The sequence below is a fragment of the Chiloscyllium plagiosum genome, unplaced genomic scaffold (assembly GCF_037043375.1).
Source record: "Chiloscyllium plagiosum isolate Xiang-an unplaced genomic scaffold, Cpla_swu_hap1 HiC_scaffold_1, whole genome shotgun sequence".
Lineage (NCBI taxonomy): Eukaryota > Metazoa > Chordata > Chondrichthyes > Orectolobiformes > Hemiscylliidae > Chiloscyllium > Chiloscyllium plagiosum.
In genome coordinates this window covers 169,030,292-169,055,314 of record NW_028270139.1, presented here as the reverse complement: position 1 = coordinate 169,055,314, position 25,023 = coordinate 169,030,292, and the positions used below count along the sequence as shown (strand labels likewise).

General features: G+C 45.1%; 1 protein-coding gene across 1 annotated transcript in view; it reads left to right on the top strand.

Moving 5' to 3' along the window:
* The first annotated feature begins 906 nt into the window (after positions 1-906).
* LOC148152291 (retinol dehydrogenase 11-like) overlaps positions 907-25,023 on the top strand; it is a 44,081-nt gene continuing 19,964 nt past the window's right edge. Inside the window, exons 1-2 of the mRNA XM_087992239.1 lie at positions 907-1,113; positions 22,430-22,669. Coding sequence (XP_087848365.1) covers positions 936-1,113; positions 22,430-22,669 — 418 coding nt within the window. The 5' untranslated portion in view covers positions 907-935. The remainder of the gene's footprint in view (positions 1,114-22,429; positions 22,670-25,023) is intronic.

Below are 25,023 nucleotides of genomic sequence, written 5' to 3'. Positions count from 1 at the left end.
TTCTACTGTTTGCTGTGTGGGGGATTGAAACCGGGGTCCCCAGAAAATTCACTTGGTCTCTGGATTACAATTGGCTCCCCTAGTCAGCAGATTACTGTTCGGAGGGTGGGATGCAGTGAAAATGGGGGAGATGTAGCAGGAAGTGAGGGATTAGGAGGAGGTCTGTGATGGGGGAGGGCAGGTGCTTTGTTTCAGGATTGCATTTTAGACCAATTAGAGTGATCTCTTGCCAGCAACATTTATAATCCTGAGAATTCACCATTATGGACATTATCGACAATAACAAACAGCTTTGCACGTGAAAGGGCGTGAGAGAATCTGAATGTGGTTCAAGATCATTTAAAAATACTTTAAAACTGAGATGAGGAAACTTCTATTTCAGAGGTTTAGGAGATTTCAGAATCCCCTTGATGTCCAAGGGGGGTTAAAGGTGATTGAGGATTTGCAGGAGTGTAGCATTAAGGTTAAAATCAGATCAGTTTATCGAATAGTAAAGCAATCTTGTCCCTTGTTGGTGTTACCAAGCAAAGAAGTAAGATGCTCCAATGTTGGCTGTGATATCTGGCAAGCTGTCTATCCTCAAGGGTCACTGGAAGGTTAACCCTGCTTTCTCTCCATAGCTGCTGCCAGACCTGCTGAGTTTCTCCAGCAATTTCTGGGGTTTTGTTTGTTTCTGATTTCCAGCCTCTTTTGGCTTTTTAGCCTCGAGCTGATCTGGATGCATTTCCATTCGTTATAATTTGTAAACAAGTTCTATGACGTTGTTCGTCCAACAAACCAAACGCCTCTTGGCAGGATCCCACCTCCTTTGCAAATCCTGATTGATAGTTTAAGACCTAACAGAAGTTTCGAATTTGCAAGTTTAATTGTTCAGACATCAGCGCCTCCGCCCCCGTGCACAAACATTACTCTCTACACGCTCACTCAGGAAAAGCATGGAACTAACTCAGCTCTGTGCTCAGCTCCTTTCACTGATCTCTCATCCTGTCTGGTTCGCTGTCTCTGTGCTTCTGTACTTTATTGTCAGGCTACTGAAGAAGGGGTCATGGAAACCGAGACAGTGTCCAGTGAATCTCAGCGGCAAAACGGCCATTGTCACTGGAGCAAACACAGGTAAGAGTTTTCCATGAGATTCCCCTTCCCCTCTCAGTGCAGAATTCCCCAATCATCCGCACCAGGGACTGGACACACTGTCTTGCTGGTTTTAAAAAAAAGTGAAACGGAAGCCCTTGCGCTTGGGACAAGTCCCTGGATACTACACCCAACAGGTCCTCCCTCAAGAAAGTTCGTTCGAATCTTAATTTTAATGATTTTTTTTCTTCTGAGTTAAACTCAGCAAAACAGACCCAGCGATTTGCAAACGAAATGTTGCGATGGAATCTACATTTTAACGAGTCATAGATCTCCTCAGAGAGATTCCTGCACTCAACTGACAGCCTTCCAGACGCCAGAGCAGTTCTTAGTTGCACATCAAGTAAATACACAACAATTCCAGTCCTCAGACGCTGTACATTTTTGTTTTGTATTTCAAAAGTATACTTAATTCCTAAAACAAAACTTTGTCTATCTACATTGACACAAAAGCAGTTCTGTTCTGTACAGTTACACATCAAGTAAATACACAAAACCAAAGACCTCTCTTACACATACAGTCCAATATTTATACAGACTATACCGTCCCGCTGACAACTCAGCAAAATACCTGGATGGTCAATATACAGACTTGTGCAGATATGTATAGTTTAAGACCTAACAGAAGTTTCGAAATTGCAAGTTTAATTGTTCAGACATCAGCGCCCCCGCCCCCGTGCACAAACATTACTCTGTACACGCTCTTAAACCTGCACATATGTATAGCATCACCAATTGCATAGATATCAAAATAATTTTATGAATAAAGTATATTTTTGAAATAAAAATAATACTTGATATACTGGGAGGGTCGGATAACTGAACGGACCCCCATTTACCTTCAGCTGAAAGACCCCATTACAGTACAAAATCTGCAGCTGATGGGATATCAAAAGACTTGTGTCTGCCTGATGTCTTCCCGAACCTCCCAAAGTGATCTCAAGTTGAAGTGCTATTTTGAAACGTTCCCACGGAATGACAGAATTCATTCTACACTAATTCTCTGAACATTTTGACTCAGTGACAAAGACTTGTTTTCACCCAAACCCTTGTGTTTAGTTTATATCCAAATAACCCTTCTGATGTATATTATCATAGAATTCCTACAGTGTGGAAACAGGCCATTTGGCCCAACAAGTCCACACCAAACCTCCAAAGAATATCCCACCCAAAACCCATTCCCCCTACTCTATTACTCTACATTACTGACTAATGCACCTTACCTGCACATATCTGAACACCATGGGCAAATTTAGAATGGCCAATTCACCTAACCTGCACACATTTGGACTATGGGAGGAAAGCGGAGCATCCAAATGAAACGCATGCAGACACGGTGAGAATGTGTAAACTCCACACAGACAGTCACCTGAGACTGGAATCGAACCTGGTGCTGCAAGGCAGCAGTGCTAACCACTGACCCAGGTAAAAACAAGGGCTGCAGATGCTGGAAACCAGATTCCAGACTAGAGTGGTGCTAGAAAAGCACAGCAGTTCAACAGGAAAATTGACGTTTCAGGCAAAAGCCCTTCATCAGGAATAGAGGCAGCGTGCCCACCCACTCCCAGTGCGACTCCAGCACTATAGAGACAAACAAATGTTGCTGGAAGCCTCTAGAGCACTGGGAAAGGATCCACAGGGGCTGTGATATATAAAGGATCATGAATTATGCTTTTCCAAGACTTCTCTCAATCGTGATTTGTAAGAGGAAGAATTTCAATGAGGTAAAAAAAAACAGTTGAAGGACTTGAATATCCAATATTCCGTCAGTTATCCGGTGATACTGCGTTTTAGCCACGGAGGGTCCGTGTTCAATTTTGACTCACCGGAAAAGGCAAAGGACTTCTTGGAGGCTCTGAAATAGACTGGCTTAAACTATATGTTTATTTTGTTTTTTTTCTCTGTAATTTGCCTGGTTAACCTGGTTGTTGGGGTGGGAGCACTGTCTTGGGGTTTTTTTTTAATGTCGGGGTCATAATTGTTTCCTGTTTTCTTCTTTTTCTCTCTCCTCTCCCTTCTCTCTCCCGTCCCGTCATCCTTTGTTTCCCTGTTTTGTTTTTCTTATTATTTCCTTTTGTTTTCCTTTCCTGGTGTGGGATGCAGGGGGTGGGGGTGGTTGGAGGAAGCAAGGAGAGGTTACATTATTTTGTTGTACTCTGAGTGTCTCGGGTTGTATTATGGAGGGGGCGGGTTGCCCACTTTTAACTTTCTTGCTATAAGATTTTTTTTCTTAGTTTGTGTTGTCTGGGGCGAGGGCATGGCTTCAGCTAGAAGGAGCCATGGAGCAGCTAATGGGTGGTATGAGCGCCCCCTGTGGGCAAGGGGGAAAGTCTCCTTTCATTCGTTTTATATGTTAGTTTGTTGTAGAAGTAGCTGTTAGAAGTTTTGATTTGGTAGTTATGGAAGTTGTATTTTTAAATTTATACGAACAGTTCATGGTTTTCACTAGGTGTGCTACGAGTGGGGTTCTTCCTCTCGGGGAGTCTCAGATTGTTTCAGATGGTGCACCTGAAATGTTAAGGGGAGTCACTCACCAATTAAGTAAAAGAAGATACTGTCATGCCTTAGAAAAGAGAGGGTTGATGTAGCCTTGCTGCAAGAAACACATTTAACTGATAAGGAGCATTTGAAGTTGCAACAGGGAGGGTTCGGCCAGGTGTTTTTCTCATCCTTTAATTTGAAAAGTAGAGGAGTTGCCAAAATCATCCGGAAAGACCTCCCATTTCAAATGTTAGGCCAAATCAAGGATGAATGTGGGCAATTTATATTCTTAAAGCTTTAATACATGGAGAGGAATATGGGATTTTGAATGTATATTGCCCTTCGGCACATCCTCTCAAATTTTTAACGGATGCGCTTTCCAGGTTGATGGCTTTTGGGCATGTCACACAATTATAGGGGGAGACTTTAATCATATTATTCACTCCTAGGTGGACAGGATGCCCAGGGGTCTCACAGGTATGTCTCTGCAATCCAGGCAGTTGGTGGACCTGAACAGGGTGTTGGGGTTGGTGGACGTGTGGAGATGTCTTTACCCTGAAGATAGGGATTTCACCTATCTATCTAACCCATATAAGTGCTTACTAGAATTGACGTGTTTTTTGTCCCATTGACCTTTTTGAACTCGGTGCTGTCTTGCACAATAGGGAACGTAACCTTTTCTGATCATGTGGCAGTGTACATGGAGGTCAGGCTGGTGGTAGTGGGATGTGCTTCCAGCACTGCAGCATGGACCCTTTCCTCCTGAAAGATAGCAAGTTTGTAAAGTATTTGTCGTGGGAATTTAAAATCTTGTGGGATATTAGTTTAGATACAGCCAGTAATCCATCGGTGCTGTGGGAGACTGCTAAGACCTATGCATGGGGTTTGATTATTTCTTACTCTGCGACCCGGAAGCGACAGAGGGGAGAACAGCAATGTTTGCTCGAGGCTCACCTGAAGGCGGCTGAGTTAGCATACTTTGACAGACCATCTATAACTAACTTGCAGTGGATTACAGCCCTTAGGGCTACTTTGAATGCTGCACTCACCCAAACAGCAAAAGAGGGAAATCTCTTTTGTGAAACAGAGATTATTTGAGTATGATGATAAACTGGGTAGATATCTAGCGTACTTGGCCAGAAAGAAGAATCGCCCCCCAGTCTATCACACCCATCAGAGAGAGTGCTGGGACTCTTACTTGTAATGTTAAAAAGATTAATGCAGTATTTAGAAAGTTTTACTCTGAGCTGTATCAGTCGGAGGGCTGTGAGGTCAGAATGATGAGGCTGGAATCCTTTTTTAGGATCCTGGACCTTCCGGGTGTAACCTCAGAGCAGGTGTCCTTTCTGAATGCCCCCCTGACAATTCAGGAAGTACAGGAGACAGTGAGACTGCTCCTGAGTGGTAAAGCGCCCAGACCAGATGGATTTCAGAGTGAGTTTTATAAGGGGTTTATTGACTTCTTGGCTGGGCCACTCTTGGATATGTACAATTATTCATTCATTCAGTCAGGATGAATGAATAGCCTCCCATCCTATTCAAGAGAAGCAAATATCTCTCTTATCCTGAAGAAAGAGAAAGCCCCAGAGGATTGCACTTCGTACAGGCTTATATCATTACTGAACGTGGATTTTAAAATTCTTTCAAAAATGCTGGTGTTAGGGCTGGAGAGGATATTGCCTTTTATTGTAAAGGAGGATTAGACAGGTTTTATTAAGAGTCGTAGGTCTACCAACAACGTTAGAAGAGTATTAAATATGGTCCAAATATGCCAACAAAGAGCAATACCGGGTTTGGTAGTCTCCCTAAACGCAGAGAAAGCATTTGATCGGGTGGAGTGGCAGTACCTCTTTTACGTTATGGAACGGTTTGGTCTTGGAGAAGTTTTTACCAAATGGGAGGCAGTGTTGTAGAGTGATCCGAAAGCAGCAGTTCTCACTAATGGTATACGGTCAGATAGGTTTAGTGTCAGCAGAGGCTGCCATCAAGGGTGCCCTCTCTCACCACTATTATTTACATTGGTGAGTGAGCCACTGGTGGAAGCCATTCAGACAATCCCAATTTATCTGCCCCAGAGGTAGGGTCAGGCAGGCAAAAAATTACCCTCTATCCAGATGATGTCCTTCTCTTTTTAACTGTTCCAATGACATCTTAATACAAGTGATTAATGTAGTTGTCCTGTTGTCAGGGCATAAAATTAATTCCATGAGGTGGGAGGCCATGCCTGTGGGAGACCTTACTGGAAATCCGATTTTGGGGATGGAACCTGTTTCCCTTTCTGGTGGTGACAGGGAGGTTTCCTGTATGCAGGAATTTTTAATACCCTGGTCTTCAATCAATTATATAAAGCTAACTATTTGCAGTTGCTAGAGAAGGTAAGGCAGGACCTTCGGCGCTGGGAAGATTTTCCAATATCTTGGTTGGGCAGAATTGCTCTGGTTAAAATGAATGTTCTTCCTCATTTATTATATCCCATGGGAATGCTCCCTTTGATGCTGACCAGGCAAACACTGTGCAGGCTTTACAGTTGGTTCAGATCTTTTATCTGGCGTCATAGGCGGCCTCTTATTAAGCTGGATAAATTGTAGCTTCCACAGGGGAGGGAAGGTTTGGATTTTTCAGACTTTAGGAAATATCAATTGAGTTCCTTACCATCCGGTGTGGCTTACTGGGCTTGCCAGGACCCCCCGATCAATCTGGTTGGACATTGAAGCCTCCGAGACAAAATGCCCCCTCATTAATTTGTTGTTTATGGACATGACGAGAATCGTTATGGAACACTGCAAAAAGCCGATTGTCCATAACACGGTTAAAGCAAGGAGAATGATGCAGCAAGGTGAGAACAACTTACAAAAAACTTCCCTTTTCACACCCGTAGTAGGCATGTTGGGATTCCAGCCGGGGTTAATGGACTCTGGCTTTAAGTTCTGAGAGTCTAGGGGAATCTCCTGTCTGGGAGATTTATTTGACGGGGAGGTAATGATGTCTTTCAAGCAGCTGAATCAGAACTTTGAGCTACCTAGGAGAGATCTCTTTCGTTACTTCCAGGTTAGGGACTTTATACAAAAAAAGCCTACATCGATGGTTAGTCCCTGCAAGTCGGATATGGAAAGGAGAGTGCTCCAGTCTATGGGCACTCTCTCGGTCAGCACCCTCTGTCGCTTGCTAGGAAGTAATGTTTGAAAGGACATTGAGCAGCTCTGCAGAATCGGGACTCAAGAATTGGGGGTGGAAATTTCATCAGAGACGTGGGAGGATATTTTGGAGAACGTTAGGAAGATTTCAATTTGTAACAGGACCCAGGCTATCCAACTGAAGGTACTCAACAGGGCTCATTTGGCACCGGAACGGTTTGTGAAATTCAAGACAGAAGTGTCCCCAGTGTTCCTCAAATATAAAATGGAGGTTGGTACTCTTACTCATTTTGGAAGAGGTTTTGGGAACTGAGGTTAAGTTGGATCTGGTGTCCCTCCTTTTTGGTCTTCCAAATCTTCCCTCTCTGGACGCAATTGTTTAATATTCTTTCATTTTGTGCGAGAAAGAACATTCTAATGAGCTGGTGAATCCCCCGGGACTTTCGGGCTGGTGTAGATTAGTTATGGAGCACATCCCCCTGGACTTCCTTATGAGGAAGGTGCACCAGGAAACTGAACTGTTTTATTGAACATGGTGGCCATTTTTGAATTATATTGATGCAGACGTGTTGGCTATATTGACCAGGGCCTTAGTGTCGTCATGACGGCTATGACTGGCAGTCTGGGAGACCCTGGGGGGGGGGGAAGAATCCTGTGTTTGCTCACTAATGCTCCCAATGGTGGGGAGCTTTGGTGGGATTGCACCTAGTGTAGAACTTAATTGAATATAATTTAAGTTACCTTGATATCACTTGGTTTAATTTTATTTTGGTTATTTTTTCTTTTTTCTTTTTTTCCTCTAGTTATTTATTGAATTGTAGTTTTTGTAGGGTTTTTCTTTTTCTCTCTCATGTTAGTGGAGTAAAGCAGTAATTTGTTTACTGTTATTGTCATTATATTATAAAGTTGCCACTCTATTTTGTAGTGATTCTATAATTTTGTAAAAAAACTTAAAAATGTTTTTCTCAATAAAAAATTGACAAAAAAATACAAACTAATGTTAGCAGAAAGAAAATTAAATTCAAAACATTTGCTTTCAGTCCCATTCCCACAAAAGACAAACAAACTCAGTTAAAGGATAAATAAAAGAAAATAAAAAATATCTTGCCACACTGCTTAAATACCCTTCATGATGTGTTGGTCACAGACAGAAGTGTGGACTGTTTTCCAAAACACTGACAGGAATCACCACCTCAGTTCACCCAGGCAAAGATAGCAACTGTCCTGGTGCTTTCCTCTCTTTGGGAAGTTGAGCTATCAGATCAGGCAGGGAGATTTCAAACTCTGCGCTGTCTCAGCAGCATCCCAGAACCAACTCTCAGAAAGCATAGTTCAAAACAATAACATGTAAATTCGGAATAAAAAATGAAAGAACTGCAGATCCCGTAAATCTGAAACAAAACCAGAAAATGCTGAAAAAGCTCAACAGGTCTGGCAGCATCTACAGAGAGGAATCAGAGTTAACATTTCAGGTTGATTGACCCTTCCTCAGAACTTTGAATTCTTGTTCCTGATCGACTGATTGAGGACTCAGTCACTATTCAATAACAAACAGAGCAGGACTTATACACTTAATGGTAAGGTCCTGGTGGTGTTGCTGAACAGAGACTTTGGAGTGCAGGTTCATAGCTCCTTGAAGATGGAGTCACAAATAGATAGGATAGTGAAGAAGGTGTTTAGTATGTTTTCCTTCATTTGGTCAGAACATTGAGTACAGGAGTTGGGAGGTCTTGTTGCAGCTGTACAGGACATTGGTTAGGCCACTTTTGAAATACTGCACAAAATTCTGGTCTCCCTGCTATAGGAAGGATGTTGTGAAACTTGAAAGGGTTCAAAAAAGATCTACAAGGATGTTGCCAGGGATGGAGGGTTTCAGCAATAGGGAGAGGCTGAATAGGCTGGGGCTGTTTTACCTGGAGCGTCAGAGGCTGATGAGGTGACCTTTTGTTGTTTATAAAATCATGAGGGGCATGGATAGGATATATAGCCAAGGTTGTTTCCAAAACTAGAGGGCATAGGTTTAGGGTGAGAGGAGAAAGACTGAAAAGGGACTTAAGGGACAACTTTTTCACACAGAGGGTGGTGCGTGTATGGAATGAGCTGCCAGAGGAAGTAGTGGAGGCTGGTACAATTGCAACATTTAAGAGGCATTTGGATGAGTATATGAATAGGAAGGGTTTGGAGGGATATGGGCCAAATGCTGGCAGGTGGGACTAGATTGGGTTGGGATATCTAGCCAGCATGAACGGCTGGGACCGAAGGATCTGTTTCCATGCTGTGCATCTCTATGACTCTATCTGCTTGAACATAGACTCCCAACTCCCAGATACTGACCTCATTAATAGCTGTCTGGAAGAACACAGCAAGACAGACAGCACCAGGAAATGGAGAAGTCAATATTTTTGGGAGTAACCTTTCTTACACTCGAGACATTAACTTCTCCACCTCCTGGTGCTGCCTGGCTTGCTGTGTTCTTCCAGCCTCCTGCCTGTCCACCTTTAATTCCAGCATCTGCAGTTTTTATGTTGTCTCTAATTTCTGCTGTCTAGCTGTGGGGTCGAACAGGAGGGTCGCTGCGTCAGTTAGAAGCTCTTAGTGAAGGATGCAATTAATGTCCAGGCATGCCCTCACAAACAAACAAAACTTATCTGGTCTATTTTTTCCTAAGCTAAGAACCTAAGCTGTCCCAAAGTCCACCAGTCCAGGCCATCATTCCAAATTGATAAAAGAACTGACAGAGAAGGATGCAGTGTACAGCTGTTGTGCCAACCCCATTGACAGTATTCTGAATGTGGAGGTACTGGTGTTGGACTGGGGAGGACTGGGTCAGAAGTCACATGACATTGAGTTATCATCCAACAGGTTTGTTTGAAACCACAAGCTTTCGGAGCCCTTGCTCCTTCCTCTATCATGAGAGAGCATATATTATCATGAGAGAGCATATATTATCATGAGAGAGCATATATTATCATGAGAGAGCATATATTATCATGAGAGAGCATATATTATCATGAGAGAATATATCGGACACAAACTTTATAAGTGAAAGATCAAAGGGCTTTTTCTTTACATGAATGTCCCTGTCCGGTGATTGTTGTGCAATGTCCATTCATCAACACGGCCTTCCACCCTGTCACCTGAGGTGTTACCTTAACTTCAGGTTTTATCAGAATAATCTCGGGGCAGTGACTTGAATGAAATTCTGAGATTTACATAGTAATCCTTGCATCTCCATTCTAACTGATTAGAGACTTAACAGCCATCTAGATTTGTTCAATACATTCACATCAGTTGTATGAGCCTTTGATTTTTAATCTATCAATTCTATGTCCAATGTATTCTCTCCCACGAGCTGCCTGAGGAGAGAATGGGGGTTCCAAAAGCTTGCAGTTTCAAATAAACCTGTTGGAATATAACTCGGTGTCATGTGATTTTTGACAGTATTCTGAAATATGCCAAGAAGTTTCTTTCTCACCAAACCCTTCATACAGTCTGTAGCCTCCAGTAAAGTGCAAAGTGAGTGTACGCTGAGAAATGAATGTAAGAAGCATCCTGTGCAACTGAATGGACTTTGATTTATGGACCAACTCATCATCATTAACCATTTCAGCTGCTAATCTTGCTTTTTTAAATCTCTGCTCTTCCACATAAGTTCTCACTACCTCAGGAAGTGAATTTTGAACTCTTCCAAAACAATCATCTCTCTACAAGCATCATATGTTTGATTTCTTTTCAATGCCTTTACCCACCTAATGAAGTTAATTTGTTTGATCCTTTCAATCTCAGTGCATGTTTGACCTGGGTCCCTCCTTCGATTCCTGAAACATTGTCTATAGGCTTCTGGTACAAGCTCATATGTACTTAAGCTGGTTTTCTTCACTTCCTCATACCCCCAGATGCCTCCTCTGGTAGTGATGCGAATACCTCACTAGCTTTACCTACAAGTTTTGTTTGGATCGACAAAACCCACATGATCACTGGCCATTTCATTTGTTTAGCCACTTTCTCACATGAAATGAAAATGGTTTCTACATCATTCCCATCAAACTTAGTCGATGCTTGGACATTTAAACAGATTCCCACCAGGCCTATGGCGACAATGGGATAGCTCTCCATCACTATCCTCCTCACTGCTTCTACCTTTCACTCCTCCCTCCACCATTTTAAGCTCAATTCTAACCTCCAAAGTTCAAAATCTCTCTGTTTCTCCTCTCTTCTATTACAATTCAAACTGTTTCATTTCTAGATTAGATTACTTTACAGTGTGGAAACAGGCCCTTCGGCCCAACAAGTCTACACTGACCCGCCGAAGCGCAACCCACCCATACCCCTACATTTACCCCTTACCTAACACTACGGACAATTTAGCATGGCCAATTCACCTGACCTGCACATCTTTGGACTGTGGGAGGAAACCGGAGCACCCGGAGGAAACCCACGCAGACACGGGGAGAATGTGCAAACTCCACACAGTCAGTCGCCTGAGGCGGGAATTGAACCCGGGTCTCTGGCACTGTGAGGCAGCAGTGCTAACCACTGTGCCACCGTGCCGCCTTTTCATGTTCAAGCTGTTTCATTTACAATCAAATTTTATCCATTTCCAAACATTCCAATTATGTTCCTGGCAATTGTAAATGTTAATATATCGCTGCAATTACCCTTTCTCTCACAGATAAACGCAATACCAACTCCAACTTGTCTGCCGATTCCAATGGCCTTGCCTTGCCCACTCCCAAAGTGACCTCTTCCACCCCCGGGGAACTCTTACTGACAGAAATAGCCATTATTACACAAGGCACACTCTGTTTAAATGAACCAAATCCAAATGAAAAGAGAACACAAAACAATCACCGCTCACTGTCTTTTGAGTCCAATAATCCTAAACCCGATCTGGAATTGGAGATTTTGATCCTGACAAGAGCCCCCAGTTTGCTATGGACCAGACTAAACCTACTCAAAATATATTGGGAAGAAAGCCTAGACCCCAATGTTTTCTAATTGTTAAAAGCAAGTGCAAGGCATTGTGTTCTGGATGCAATTCAATTGGTCAAACTACCAGGCTTGAAGCAAAATACACTTTACTCTTACACTGTAGTTAAAATATAGACAAAAGAAGAAGAATAGGAATAACAACTCTATTGGAAAATTTGGACGAGCGCCCAAACGGCTAAATCCCAGCAACGAGCCCCCAAACTGTTAAGACACGGGCTAAACTGCCCCTCCCTCCGCTAATTTAAACCGGCCACACAGAAAATATTTACCCATGTGATAATCTGTGAAAATTTGAGAGGCAAGGAACTATCCCAAAAGTCACTATTTAAAATAAAACTAACAACTTTATTTGTTTTAAGTCTGACAGAGAATAATTAACTAATAACTATTTACAATGCCTTTCTCGAAGCTATCTTATACTTTCCTTTCTAAAATACAGGTCCGATAAAACCCCTGATTAAGATCTACCAAAAAGTTCAAATTTCAAAACGAGCCAGCTGTCGAATCTTCTCTTTGTATCTTCCTCTGTCTTTTTTTGCTTCTTCTTAGAGGTTTCTGTTTTACATGTCCTTGATAGATAAAGGTACCTTTAAGAGAGCTATTCTGCGGCAGTCTGCATATGTTGGTGCCTTGGCAGCTCTCCCTTAACTGTTCAATTTTTCCAAGTCTTATATCCCAAATCATTGGATTGTTTCATTGGCTTTAATATTGTCAAAATACTAAATTCAAACTTGATTGGAGTTTGGTATCTTGGGGCATAATTTAAACTGATTGGCTGAATTTGAATTTGATTTTGTATCAAGGCAACCAAGCTTATCTAGCTGTTCATCAAAGGTTACATTTTAAAGTTTCCAGTACTGTCTGTGCTTCTCTAGGTCCTTGCTAGCTTTTCTACTCCCTTAAAGGTACAGTACCCCTTACACCTTCATAACATGGCTCTCCACTGGGGAGTTGAATCCCGGTCTCCCACATGACAGGCAGGGATACTAACCACTCAGAGATGATGAAAGAACAGCACTCTGAAAGCTTGTGATTTCAAATAAACCTGTTGGACTCTTATCTGGTGGTTGTGTGATATCTGACATTTCAAGAAGAAAGAGCATTAGGAGAAAATTTTGAGAGAGAGAGAGAGAACCCAAGTAATTTGCTGTACCAAGGAGAGATGTATAGCAGCTTCCAAACCCCAACAGCCACTGAAACTTAAATTAAAATCCTGGTTCTTTGGGAGCTTGACCCCACCCCTTCAGGCTGCTTTAATTATTCCAGCATAAAGAAAACGCAAGGCCTCTCACACTGTTTACTTTATGGGCTTGGAACAGACAGCTCACCATCGCGCTTTCAACCTCTCTTCATTAATAAAATCCAGGATAAAATACACCTTTTGAAGCCATAGTGTCATCACAAAATGGAGATTCAACCAGCCACAAGCAGCTGATTTGGTCTGTGGACTAGGTATCAATAATAGCACTGGGGAAACAATGGCCCAGTGGTATTATTGTTAGACTATTAATCCCAAAATACAGCTAATGTTTTGGGGGTCTGAGTTTAAATCCCACAAAGGCAGATCATGGAATTTAAATTCAGTAAAGGATCTGGAATTAAGGGTCTAATATTGACCATGAAACCATTGTTAATTGTTAGGAAAAATCCATCTAGAGTGGTTATGGTAGGGGATTTTAACTTTCCAAACATAGACTGAGACTGTCATAGAGTTAAATGTTTAGATAGAGAGGCATTTTGTAAGTGCGTACAAGACAATTTTCTGATTCAGTATGTGGATGTACCTACTAGAGAAGGTGCAAAACTTGACCTACTCTTGGGAAATAAGGCAGGGCAGGTGACTGAGGTGTCAGTGGGGGAGCACTTTGGGGCCAGCGACCATAATTCTATTTGTTTTAAAATAGTGATGGAAAAGGATAGACCAGATCTAAAAGTTGAAGTTCTAAATTAGAGAAAGGCCAATTTTGACGGTATTAGACAAGAACTTTCGAAAGCTGATTGGAGGCAGATGTTCGCAGGTAAAGGGACGGCTGGAAAATGGGAAACCTTCAGAAATGAGATAATGGGAATCCAGAGAAAATATATTCCTGTTATGGTGAAAGGAAAGGCTGGTAGGTATAGGGAATGCTGGATGACTAAAGAAATTGAGGGTTTGGTTAAGAAAAAGAAGGAAGCATATGGAAGATATAGACAGGGTAGATCGAGTGAATCCTTAGAAGAGTATAAAGGAAGTAGGAGTATACTTAAGAGGGAAATAAGAAGGGGAAAAAAGGGGTCATGAGATAGCTTTGGCAAATAGAATTAAAGGGTTTTTACAAATACATTAAGGACAAAAGGGTAACTAGGGAGAGAATAGGGCCCCTCAAAGATCAGCAAGGCGGTCTTTGTGTGGAGCCACAGAAAATGTGGGAGGTACAAAATGAATATTTCGCAACAGTATTTACTGTGGAAAAGGATATGGAAGATATAGACTGCAAGGAAATAAATGGTGACATCTTGCAAAATGTCCAGATTACAGAGGAGGAAGTGCTGCATGTCTTGAAACGGGTCAAGGTGGATAAATCCCCAGGACCTGATCAGGTGTACCGTAGAACTCTGTGGGAAGCTAGGGAAGTGATTGCTGGGCCTCTTGCTGAGATATTTGTATCATCGATAGTCACAGGTAAGATGCTGGAAGACTGGAGGTTGGCAAACGTGGTGCCACTGTTTAAGAAGGGTGGTAAGGACAAGCCAGGGAACTGTAGACCAGTTAGCCTGACGTCAGTGGTGGGCAAGTTGTTGGAGGGAATCCTGAGGGACAGGATGTACATGTATTTGGAAAGGCAAGAACTGATTAGGGATAGTCAACATTGCTTTGTGCGTGGGAAATCATGTCTCACAAACTTGATTGAGTTTTTTGAGAAGCAACAAAGAAGATTGATGAGGGCAGAACGGTAGGTGTGATCTATATGGACTTCAGTAAGACGTTCGACAAGGTTCCCCATGGGAGACTGATTAACAAGGTTAGATCTCATGGAATAAAGGGAGAACTAGCCATTTGGACACGGAATTGGCTCAAAGGTAGAAGACAGAGGGTGGTGGTGGAGGGTTGTTCTTCAGACTGGAGGCCTGTGACCAGTGGAGTGCCACAAGGATCGGTGCTGGGTCCTCTACTTTTTGTCATTTACATAAATGATTTGGATGTGAGCATAAGAGGTACAGTTAGTAAGTTTGCAGATGACACCAAAATTGGAGGTGTAGTGGACAGCGAAGAGGGTTACCTCAGATTACAACAGGATCTTGATCAGATGGGCCAATGGACTGAGAAGTGGCAGATGGAGTTTAATTCAGATAAATGCGAGGTGCTGCATTTTGGGAAAGCAAATCTTAGCATGACTTATACACTTAATGGTAAGGTCCTAGGGAGTGTTGCTGAACAAAGAGACCTTGGAGTGCAGGTTCATAACTCCTTGAAAGTGGAGTCGCAGGTAGATAGGAAAGTGAAGAAGGCGTTTGGTATGTTTCCTTTATTGGCCAGAGTATTGAGTACAGGATTCTGGATTAGTGGTGCTGGAAAAGCACAGCAGTTCAGGCAGCATCTGAGGAGCAGTAAAATCGACATTTTGGGCAAAAGCCCTTCATCAGGAGTAAAGGCAGAGAGCCTGAAGGGTGGAGAGATAAGTGAGAGGAGGTGGGGGTGAGGAGAAAGTAGCATAGAGTACAATAGGTGAGTGGGGGAGGGGATGAAGGTGATAGTTTGGGGGCGGGGGGAGGGTGAAGTGGATAGATGGAAAAGAAGATAGGCAGGTAGGGCAAGTCATGGGGACAGTGCTGAGCTGGAAGTTTGGAACTAGGGTGAGGTGGAGGAAGGGGAATCACCTTCATCCCTCCCCTACTCACCTATTGTACTCTATGCTACTTTCTCCCCACCCCCACCCTCTAGCTTATCTCTCCACCCTACAGGCTCACTGCCTTTATTCCTGATGAAGGGCTTTTTCCTGAAACATCGATTTTATTGAGTACAGGAGTTGGGAGGTCCCGTTGCGGCTGTACAGGCCATTGGTTAGGCCACTGTTGGAATACTGCATGCAATTCTGGTCTCCTTCCTATCGGAAAGATGTTATGAAACCTGTAAGAGTTCAGAAAAGGTTTACAAGGATGTTGCCAGGGTTAGAGGATCTGAGCTACAGGGAGAGGCTGAACAGGCTGGGGCTGTTTTCCCTGGAGCGTCGGAGGCTGAGGGGTGACCTTATAGAGATTTACAAAATTCTGTGGGGCAATAGGCAAATAGGCAAAGTCTTTTCCCTAGGGTCGGGGAGTCCAGAACTAGAGGGCATAGGTTTAGGGTGAGAGGGGAAAGATATAAAAGAGACCAAAGGGGCAACGTTTTCATGCAGAGGGTGGTACGTGTATGGAATGAGCTGCCAGAGGAAGTGGTGGAGGCTGGTACAATTGCAACATTTAAAAGGCACCTGGATGGGTATATGAATAGTAAGGGTTTGGAGGATTATGGGCCGCGTGCTGACAGGTGGGACAAGATTGGGTTGGGATATCTGGTCGGCATGGACGGGTTGGACCGAAGGGTCTGTTTCCATGCTGTACATCTCTATGATTCTATGACTCTCTCTCTGGTTCACTAATGTTCTTCAGGGAAGGAAATTGCCATTCTTATCTGGTCTGGCCTACATGTGACTCCAACCCCATAGAAATGTGGGTGACTCTTAACTACCCTCTGGGCAATAAATGCTGTCCTAGCCAGTGAGGCCCTCTTTCTGTGACTGAATTTAAAAAGCCTGTGCCGAAATCTGGTCTGTGTTTTCTGTGGGTCTAAAAGAGAGTGGAACTTGGGAAATTTTCATTGCTTTTAAAATCTGTCACTCTTACTCCAGAGATAGCAGGACTTGATTTCCAGTACTTAGCCAGTGAGGCGCAGCACGGCAACATGTTCAGACAATTTCCTGCAGATTGTAAACACCGAGAAGAGTTAGTTTAACATTGGATATTTATGCAAGCAGCTGTCGAGAGAGAGAGAGAGAGAGGGGGAGGGGATGTTGCAAAGATTCTCCACTGTCAGATTTATAGACTGCACATAAAGAGGCCATCCAGCCCATCTGGTCAGATCTACCCTTTTGATGAGGAATCCCGTTCCTACCACTCCCCCCTAACTCAGGAGTTTTTTTCCTCATTCATACCCAGGTCCAATTCCTGAAGGCAAAATGACTGTGTTTTGCAATGTCAGGAGAGGAGGTATTATAGACCTCCTAATAGTCAGAGGGAAATTGAGAAACAAACTTGTACAGAGATCTCCACTATCTGTAAGAATAATAGGGTGGTTATGGTAGGGGATTTTAACTTTCCAAACATAGACTGGGACTGCCATAGTGTTAAAGGTTTAGATGGAGAGGAATTTGTTAAGTGTGTACAAGACAATTTTCTGATTCAGTTTGTGGATGTACCTACTAGAGAAGGTGTAAAACCTGACCTATTCTTGGGAACTAAGGCAGGGCAGGTGACTGAGGTGTCAGTGGGGGAGCACTTTGGGGCCAGCAACCATAGTTCTATTAGATTTAAAATAATGATGGAAAAGGATGGACCAGATCTCAAAGTTGAAGTTCTAAATTGGAAAAAGGCCAATTTTGACGGTATTAGGAAAGAACTTTCGAAAGTTGACTGGGGGCAGATGTTCGCAGGTAAAGGGACGGCTGGAAAATGGGAAGCCTTCAGAAATGAGATAACGAGAATCCAGAGAAAGTATATTCCTGTTATGGTGAAAGGAAAGGCTGGTAGGTGTAGGGAATGCTGGATGACTAAAGAAATTGAGGGTTTGGTTAAGAAAAAGAAGGAACGGTGGGTGGCACGGTGGCACAGTGGTTAGCACTGCTGCCTCACAGAGCCAGAGACCCGGGTTCAATTCCCACCTCAGGCGACTGACTGTGTGGAGTTTGCACATTCTCCCCGTGTCTGCGTGGGTTTCCTCCGGTTTCCTCCCACAGTCCAAAGATGTGCAGGTCAGGTGAATTGGCCATGCTAAATTGCCCGTAGTGTTAAGTAAGGGGTAAATGTAGGGGTATGGGTGGGTTGCGCTTCGGCGGGTCAGTGTGGACTTGTTGGGCCAAAGTAAAAACAATGACTGCAGATGCTGGAAACCAGATTCTGGATTAGTGGTGCTGGAAGAGCACAGCAGTTCAGGCAGCATCCAAGGACAGGCAAAATCCGAGGACAGGCAAAATCGACGTTTCGGGCAAAAGCCCTTCATCAGGAATAATGATGAAGGGCTTTTGCCCGAAACGTCGATTTTGCCTGTCCTCGGATTTTGCCTGTCCTTGTTGGGCCGAAGGGCCTGTTTCCACACTGTAATCTAATCTAAGAAGCATATGAAAGGTATAGACAGGATAGGTCGAGTGAATCCTTAGAAGAGTATAAAGGAAGTAGGAGTATACTTAAGTAGGAAATCGGGAGGGTAAAAAGAGGACATGAGATAGCTTTGGCAAATAGAATTAAGGAAAATCCAAAGAGCTTTTACAAATACATTATGGACAAAAGGGTAACGAGGGGGAGAATAGGGCCCCTCAAAGATCAGGAGCCTGTAGTTTGTTTTGCGGAAGGCGGAAAGGGGTGGGGAGGGAAATATATCCCTGGTGGTGGGTTTTTTTTACCTGCCCTCGACCTCTTCATTTCCAACTGCCGCTGGGACATTAACCGCCTCAACCTGTCCACCTCCCTCCCCCACTCCAACCTCTCACCCTCACAACGCGCAGCCCTCCAATACCTCTGCTCCAATCCCAACCTCACCATCAAGCCAGCAGATAAAGGGGGTGCAGTGGTAGTCTGGCGCACTGACCTCTACACCACTGAAGCCAAATGCCAACTCGAGGACACCTCTTCCTACTGCCCCCTCGACCATGACCCCACCTCCCCCCATCACCAAACCATCATCTCCCACACCATACAAAGCCTTATCTCCTCAGGAGATCTCTCACCCACATTTTCCAACCTCATAGTCCGGGAACCCCGCACTGCCCAGTTCTACCTCCTTCCCAAGATCCACAAGCCTGACCACCCTGGCCGACCCATTGTCCCAGCATGCTCCTGCCCCACTGAACTCATCTCTACCTACCTCGACACTGTCCTATCCCCCCTAGTCCAGGAACTCCCCACATACGTTTGAGACACCACCCACGTCCTCCGCCTCCTCCAAGACTTCCGTTTCCCCGGCCCCCAACGCCTCATCTTCACCATGGATATCCAATCCCTCTACACCTCCATCCGCCATGACCAGGGCCTCCAAGCCCTCCGTTTTTTCCTCTCCAGACGTCCCCAACAGTACCCTTCCACTGACACTCTCATTCATTTGGCCGAACTGGTCCTCACCCTTAACAATTTCTCCTTTGAATCCTCCCACTTCCTCCAAACCAAAGGGGTAGCCATGGGCACACGTATGGGCCCCAGCTATGCCTGTCTCTTTGTTGGCTACGTAGAGCAGTTGATCTTCCGTAATTACACCCGCACCATTCCCCACCTCTTCCTCCGCTACATTGATGACTGCATTGGCACCACCTCATGCTCCCGCGAGGAGGTTGAGCAATTCATCAACTTCACCAACACATTCCACCCTGACCTTAAATTTACCTGGACCATCTCTGACACCTCCCTCCCCTTCCTCGACCTCTCCATCTCCATTAATGATGACCGACTTGACACTGACATTTTTTACAAACCCACCGACTCCCACAGCTACCTGGATTACACCTCTTCCCACCCTACCTCCTGCAAAAATGCCACCCCGTATTCCCAATTCCTCCGCCTCCGCCGTATCTGCTCCCAAGAGGATCAGTTCCACCACAGAACACACCAGATGGCCTCCTTCTTTAGAGACCGCAATTTCCCTTCCCACGTGGTTAAAGATGCCCTCCAACGCATCTCGTCCACATCCCGCACCTACACCCTCAGACCCCACCCCTCCAACCGTAACAAGGACAGAACGCCCCTGATGCTCACCTTCCACCCTACCAACCTTCGCATAAACCAAATCATCCGCCGACATTTCCGCCACCTCCAAAAAGACCCCACCACTAGGGATATATTTCCCTCCCCACCCCTTTCCGCCTTCCGCAAAGACCGTTCCCTCCGTGACCTACCTGGTCAGGTCCACGCCCCCCTACAACACCCCTCCCATCCTGGCACCCTCCCCTGCCACAGCAGGAACTGTAAAACCTGCACCCAGACCTCCTCCCTCACCTCTATCCAAGGCCCTAAAGGAGCCTTCCACATCCATCAAAGTTTTACCTGCACATCCACTAATATCATTTATTGTATCCATTGCTCCCGATGCGGTCTCCTCTACATTGGGGAGACTGGAAGCCTCCTAGCAGAGTGCTTTAGGGAACATCTCCGGGACACCCGCACCAATCAACCAAACCGCCCCGTGGCCCAACATTTCAACTCCCCCTCCCACTCTGCCGAGGACATGGAGGTCCTGGGCCTCCTTCACCATCGCTCCCTCACCACCAGACGTCTGGAGGAAGAACGCCTCATCTTCCGCCTTGGAACACTTCAACCCCAGGGCATCAATGTGGACTTCAACAGTTTCCTCATTTCCCCTTCCCCCACCTCACCCTAGTTCCAAACTTCCAGCTCAGCACTGTCCCCATGACTTGTCCTATCTGACTATCTCCTTTTCCACCTATCCACTCCACACTCCTCCCCCCGACCTGTCACCTTCATCCCCTCCCCCACTCACCTATTGTACTCTGTGCTACTTTCTCCCCACCCCCACCCTCCTCTAGCTTATCTCTCCACCCTTCAGGCTCTCTGCCTTTATTCCTGATGAAGGGCTTTTGCCCGAAACATTGATTTCGAAACTCCTTGGATGCTGCCTGAACTGCTGTGCTCTTCCAGCACCACTAATCCAGAACCCCTCAAAGATCAGCAAGGTGGCCTTTGTGTGGAGCTGCAGAAAATGGGAGAGATACTAAATGAGTATTTTGTGTCAGTATTTACTGTGGAAAGGGACATGGAAGATATAGACTGCAGGGAAATAGATAGTGACACCTTGCAAAATGTCCATTTTATAGAAGAGGAAGTGCTGGATGTCTTGAAATGCATAAAGGTGGATAAATCCCCAGGACCTGATCAGGTGTACCCTAGACCTCTAGAGAAGTGATTGGTGGGCCTCTTGCTGAGATATTTGTATCATCCCTAGTCACAGGTGAGGTGCCAGAGGACTGGAGGTTGGCTAACGTGGTGCCACTGTTTAAGAAGGGCAGTAAGGACAAGCCAGGGAACTATAGACCAGTGAGCCTGACCTCGGTGGTGGACAAGTTGTTGGAGAGAATCCTGAGGGACAGTATGTACATGTATTTGGAAAGGCAAGGACTGATTCGGGATAGTCAACATGGCTTTGTGAGTGGGAAATCATGTCTCACAAACTTGATTGAGTTTTTTGAAGAAGTAACAAAGAGAATCAATGAGGACAGAATAGTAGATGTGATCTATGTGGACTTCAATAAGGCGTTCGACAAGGTTCCCCATGGGAGACTGGTTAGCAAGGTTAGATCTCACGGAATACAGGGAGAACCAGCCATTTGGATACAGAACAGGCTCAAATGTAGAAGACAGAGGGTGGTGGTTGAGGGTTGTTTTTAAGTCTGGAGGCCTGTGACCAGTGGAATGCCACAAGGATCAGTGCTGAGTCCTCTACTTTTTGTCATTTATATCAATGATTTGGATGCGAGCATAAGAGGTATAGCTAGTAAGTTTGCAGATGACACCAAAATTGGAGGTGTAATGGACAGCGAAGAGGGTTACCTCAGATTACAACAGGATCTCCATCAGATGGGCCAATGGGCTGAGAAGTGGCAGATGGAGTTTAATTCAGATAAATGCGAGGTGCTGCATTTTGGGAAAGCAAATCTTAGCAGGACTTGTACACTTAATGGTAAGGTCCAAGGGAGTGTTGTTGAACAAAGAGACCTTGGAGTGCAGGTTCATAGCTCCTTGAAAGTGGAGTCCCAGGTAGATAGGATAGTGAAGAAGGTGTTTGGTATGGTTTCTTTTATTGGTCAGAGTATTGAGTACAGGAGTTGGGAGGTCACATTGTGGCTGTACAGGACATTGGTTAGGCTACTGTTGGAATATTGTGTGCAATTCTGGTCTCCTTCCTATCGGAAAGATGTTGTGAAACTTGAAAGGGTTCAGAAAAGATTTACATGGATGTTGCCAGGGTTGGAGGATTTGAGCTACAGGGAGAGGCTGAACAGGCTGGGGCTGTTTTCCCTGGAGCGTCGGAGGCTGAGGGGTGACCTTATAGAGTTTTACAAAATTATGAGAGCCATGGATAGGGTAAATAGACAAAGTCTTTTCCCTGGGGTCGGGGAGTCCAGAACTAGAGGGCATAGGTTTAGGGTGAGAGGGGAAAGATATAAAAGAGACATAAGGGGCAACATTTTCTCGCAGAGGGTGGTGAGTGTATGGAATGAACTGCCAGAGGATGTGGTGGAGGCTGGTACAATTGCAACATTTAAGAAACTTTTTGGATGGGGACATGAATAGGAAAGGTTTGGAGGGATATGGGCCAGGTGCTGGCAGGTGGGACTAGATTGGGTTGGGATATCTGGTCGGCATGGACGGGTTGGACCCGAAGGGTCTGTTTCCATGGTGTATATCTCCATAACTCTCTGACTCTGTGAGTATTTTTCTGTCTCTATGGTCAGGCATTGGGAAGTTCATTGCACAGGACCTTGCCCAGAGAAAGGCCCGTGTGATCCTGGCCTGCCGCAGTGTGGAACGAGGAGAGAGAGCAGTGCGAGAAATCCGACGCCAGACAGGAAACAACGACGTTCACCTCCGCATCCTGGACACCAGCTCCATGGAATCCGTGCGGAGGTTCACAGAGCAGATCAGGAAGGAGGAGAAGCAATTGGACATCCTTGTAAACAATGCAGCTACCTCAGGTAATGAGAAGAGACAAAAAAAAGAAACTGCAGATGCTGGAATCAAAGGTAGACAAACGGGAGGCTGGAAGAACACAGCAGGCCAGACAGCATCAGGAGGTGGAGATGTTAATGTTTCGGGCGTAACCCTTCTTCAGGAATGGGGGCGGATGTGGGGGGAGCTGCAGATAAAAGGGGTTGTGAGGGCAGGCTGGTGAAGTGGAGATAGGCGATGACAGCTAGAGGGTACGACCTGGTTGGTCAATGGGAGGAATGAATCTGATTGGTGGTAGGGAGGATGGAAGGGAGCCGGGGGATGGGGAGGGAGGTTATTTGAAATTGAAGAACTCAATGTTGAGTCCTCCGGGCTGTAGGTTGTCCAAGGGGAAGATGGGGTGCTGTTCTTCCACTTTGCGCTGTGGTTCATTGTGGCCATGGAGGAGGCCAAGGATGGTCATGTCAGAAAGGGAGTGGGAAGGGGAATTAGAATGGGCGGTGACTAGGAGTCTGGTCGGCCCCTGCGGGTCCAGCTGAGATATTCACCAAACTGTTCCCTAAGTTTAAGTTTAGTGTCCCCTACGAAGGGAAAACAAATTCTCCTTCCCACTCCCTTTCCAATATGACCGCCTTGGCCTCCTCCATTGCCATAATAAACCACAGTACAAACTGGAGGAACAACATCCCATCTTCCGCCTGGGCATCCCACAGCCCGGAGGACCCAACATTGTGTTCTGCAAATTCAAATAACGTCCCTCCTCAATCCCTGACTCCCTTCCACTCCTCCCAACTACCAACCGGATTCATTCCTCCCACTGGCCAACCAGGTCGTACCCTCTACCTGTCTTCACCTATCCCCACTTCACCACCCCTACCCCCCTCACCCCCTTTCTCTGCAGCTACCCCCACACCCACTCCTAGTCCTGAGGAAAGGTTACACTCGAAACATTGACATCTCCACCACTTGATGCTATCGGGCCTATTCATTTCTTCCCGCCTCCTGCTTGTCTACCTCAGGTAATGGGAAGACCGTAACTAAGCAGAGGGTTAGGGAAGATTCTGGAATTCTGCTCCAGGAAACATAGAGATGTACAGGATGGAAACAGACCCTTCGGTCCAACCCATCCATGCTGACCAGCTATCCCAACCCAATCTAGTCCCCCTGCCAGCACCCGGCCCATATCCCTCCAAACCCTTCCTATTCATATACCCATCCAGATGCCTCTTAAATGTTGCAATTGTACCAGCCTCCACCACATCCTCTGCCAGCTCATTCCGTACATGTACCAACGTGAAAACGTTGCCCCTTATGTCTCTTTCATATCTTTCCCCTCTCACCCTAAACCTATGCCCTCTAGTTCTGGACTCCCCGATTCCAGGGAAAAGACTTTGCCTATTTATCCTATCCATGCCCCTCAGAATTTTGTAAACCTCTATAAGGTCACCCCTCAGCCTCCGACGCTCCAGGGAAAACAGCCCCAGCCTGTTCAGCCTCTCCCTGTAGCTCAAATTTTTCAACCCTGGCAACATCCTTGTAAATCTTTTCTGAACCCTTTCAAGTTTCACAACATCTTTCCAATAGGAAGGAGACCAGAATTGTACGCAATATTCCAACAGTGGCCTAACCAATGTCCTGTACAGCTGCAACATGATCTCCCAACTCCTGAACTCAATACTCTGACCAATAAAAGAAAGCATACAAACGCCTTCTTCACTATCCTAGCTACCTGCAACTCCACTTTCAAGGAGCTATGAACCTGCTCTCCAAGGTCTCTGTGGTCAGCAACATTCCCAAGGACCTTACCATTAAGTGTATAAGTTCTGCTAAGATTTGCTTTCCCAAAATGCAGCACCTCGCATTTATCTGAATTAAACTCCATCTGCCACTTCTCAGCCCATTGGCCCATCTGATGAAGATCCTGTTGTAATCTGAGGTAACCTTCTTCGCTGTCCACTACACCTCCAATTTTGGTGTCATCTGCAAACTTACTAGCTATGCCTCTTATGCTTGCATCCAAATCATTGATATAAATGACAAAATTAGAGGACCCAGCACCAATCCTTGTAGCACTCCACTGGTCACAGGTTTCCAGTCTGAAAAACAACCCTCAACCACCACCGTCTGTCTTCTACCTTTGAGCCAGTTCTGTATCCAAATGGCTAGTTCTCCCTGTATTCCATGAGATCTAACCTTGCTAACCAGTCTCCCATGGGGAACCTTGTCGTATGCCTTACTGAAGTCCATATAGATCACATCTACTGCTCTGCCCTCCTCAATCCTCTTGTTACTTCTTCAAAAAAATGCAATCAAGTTTTTGAGACATGATTTCCCACGCACAAAGCCATGTTGACTATCCCTAATCAGTCCTTGCTTTTCC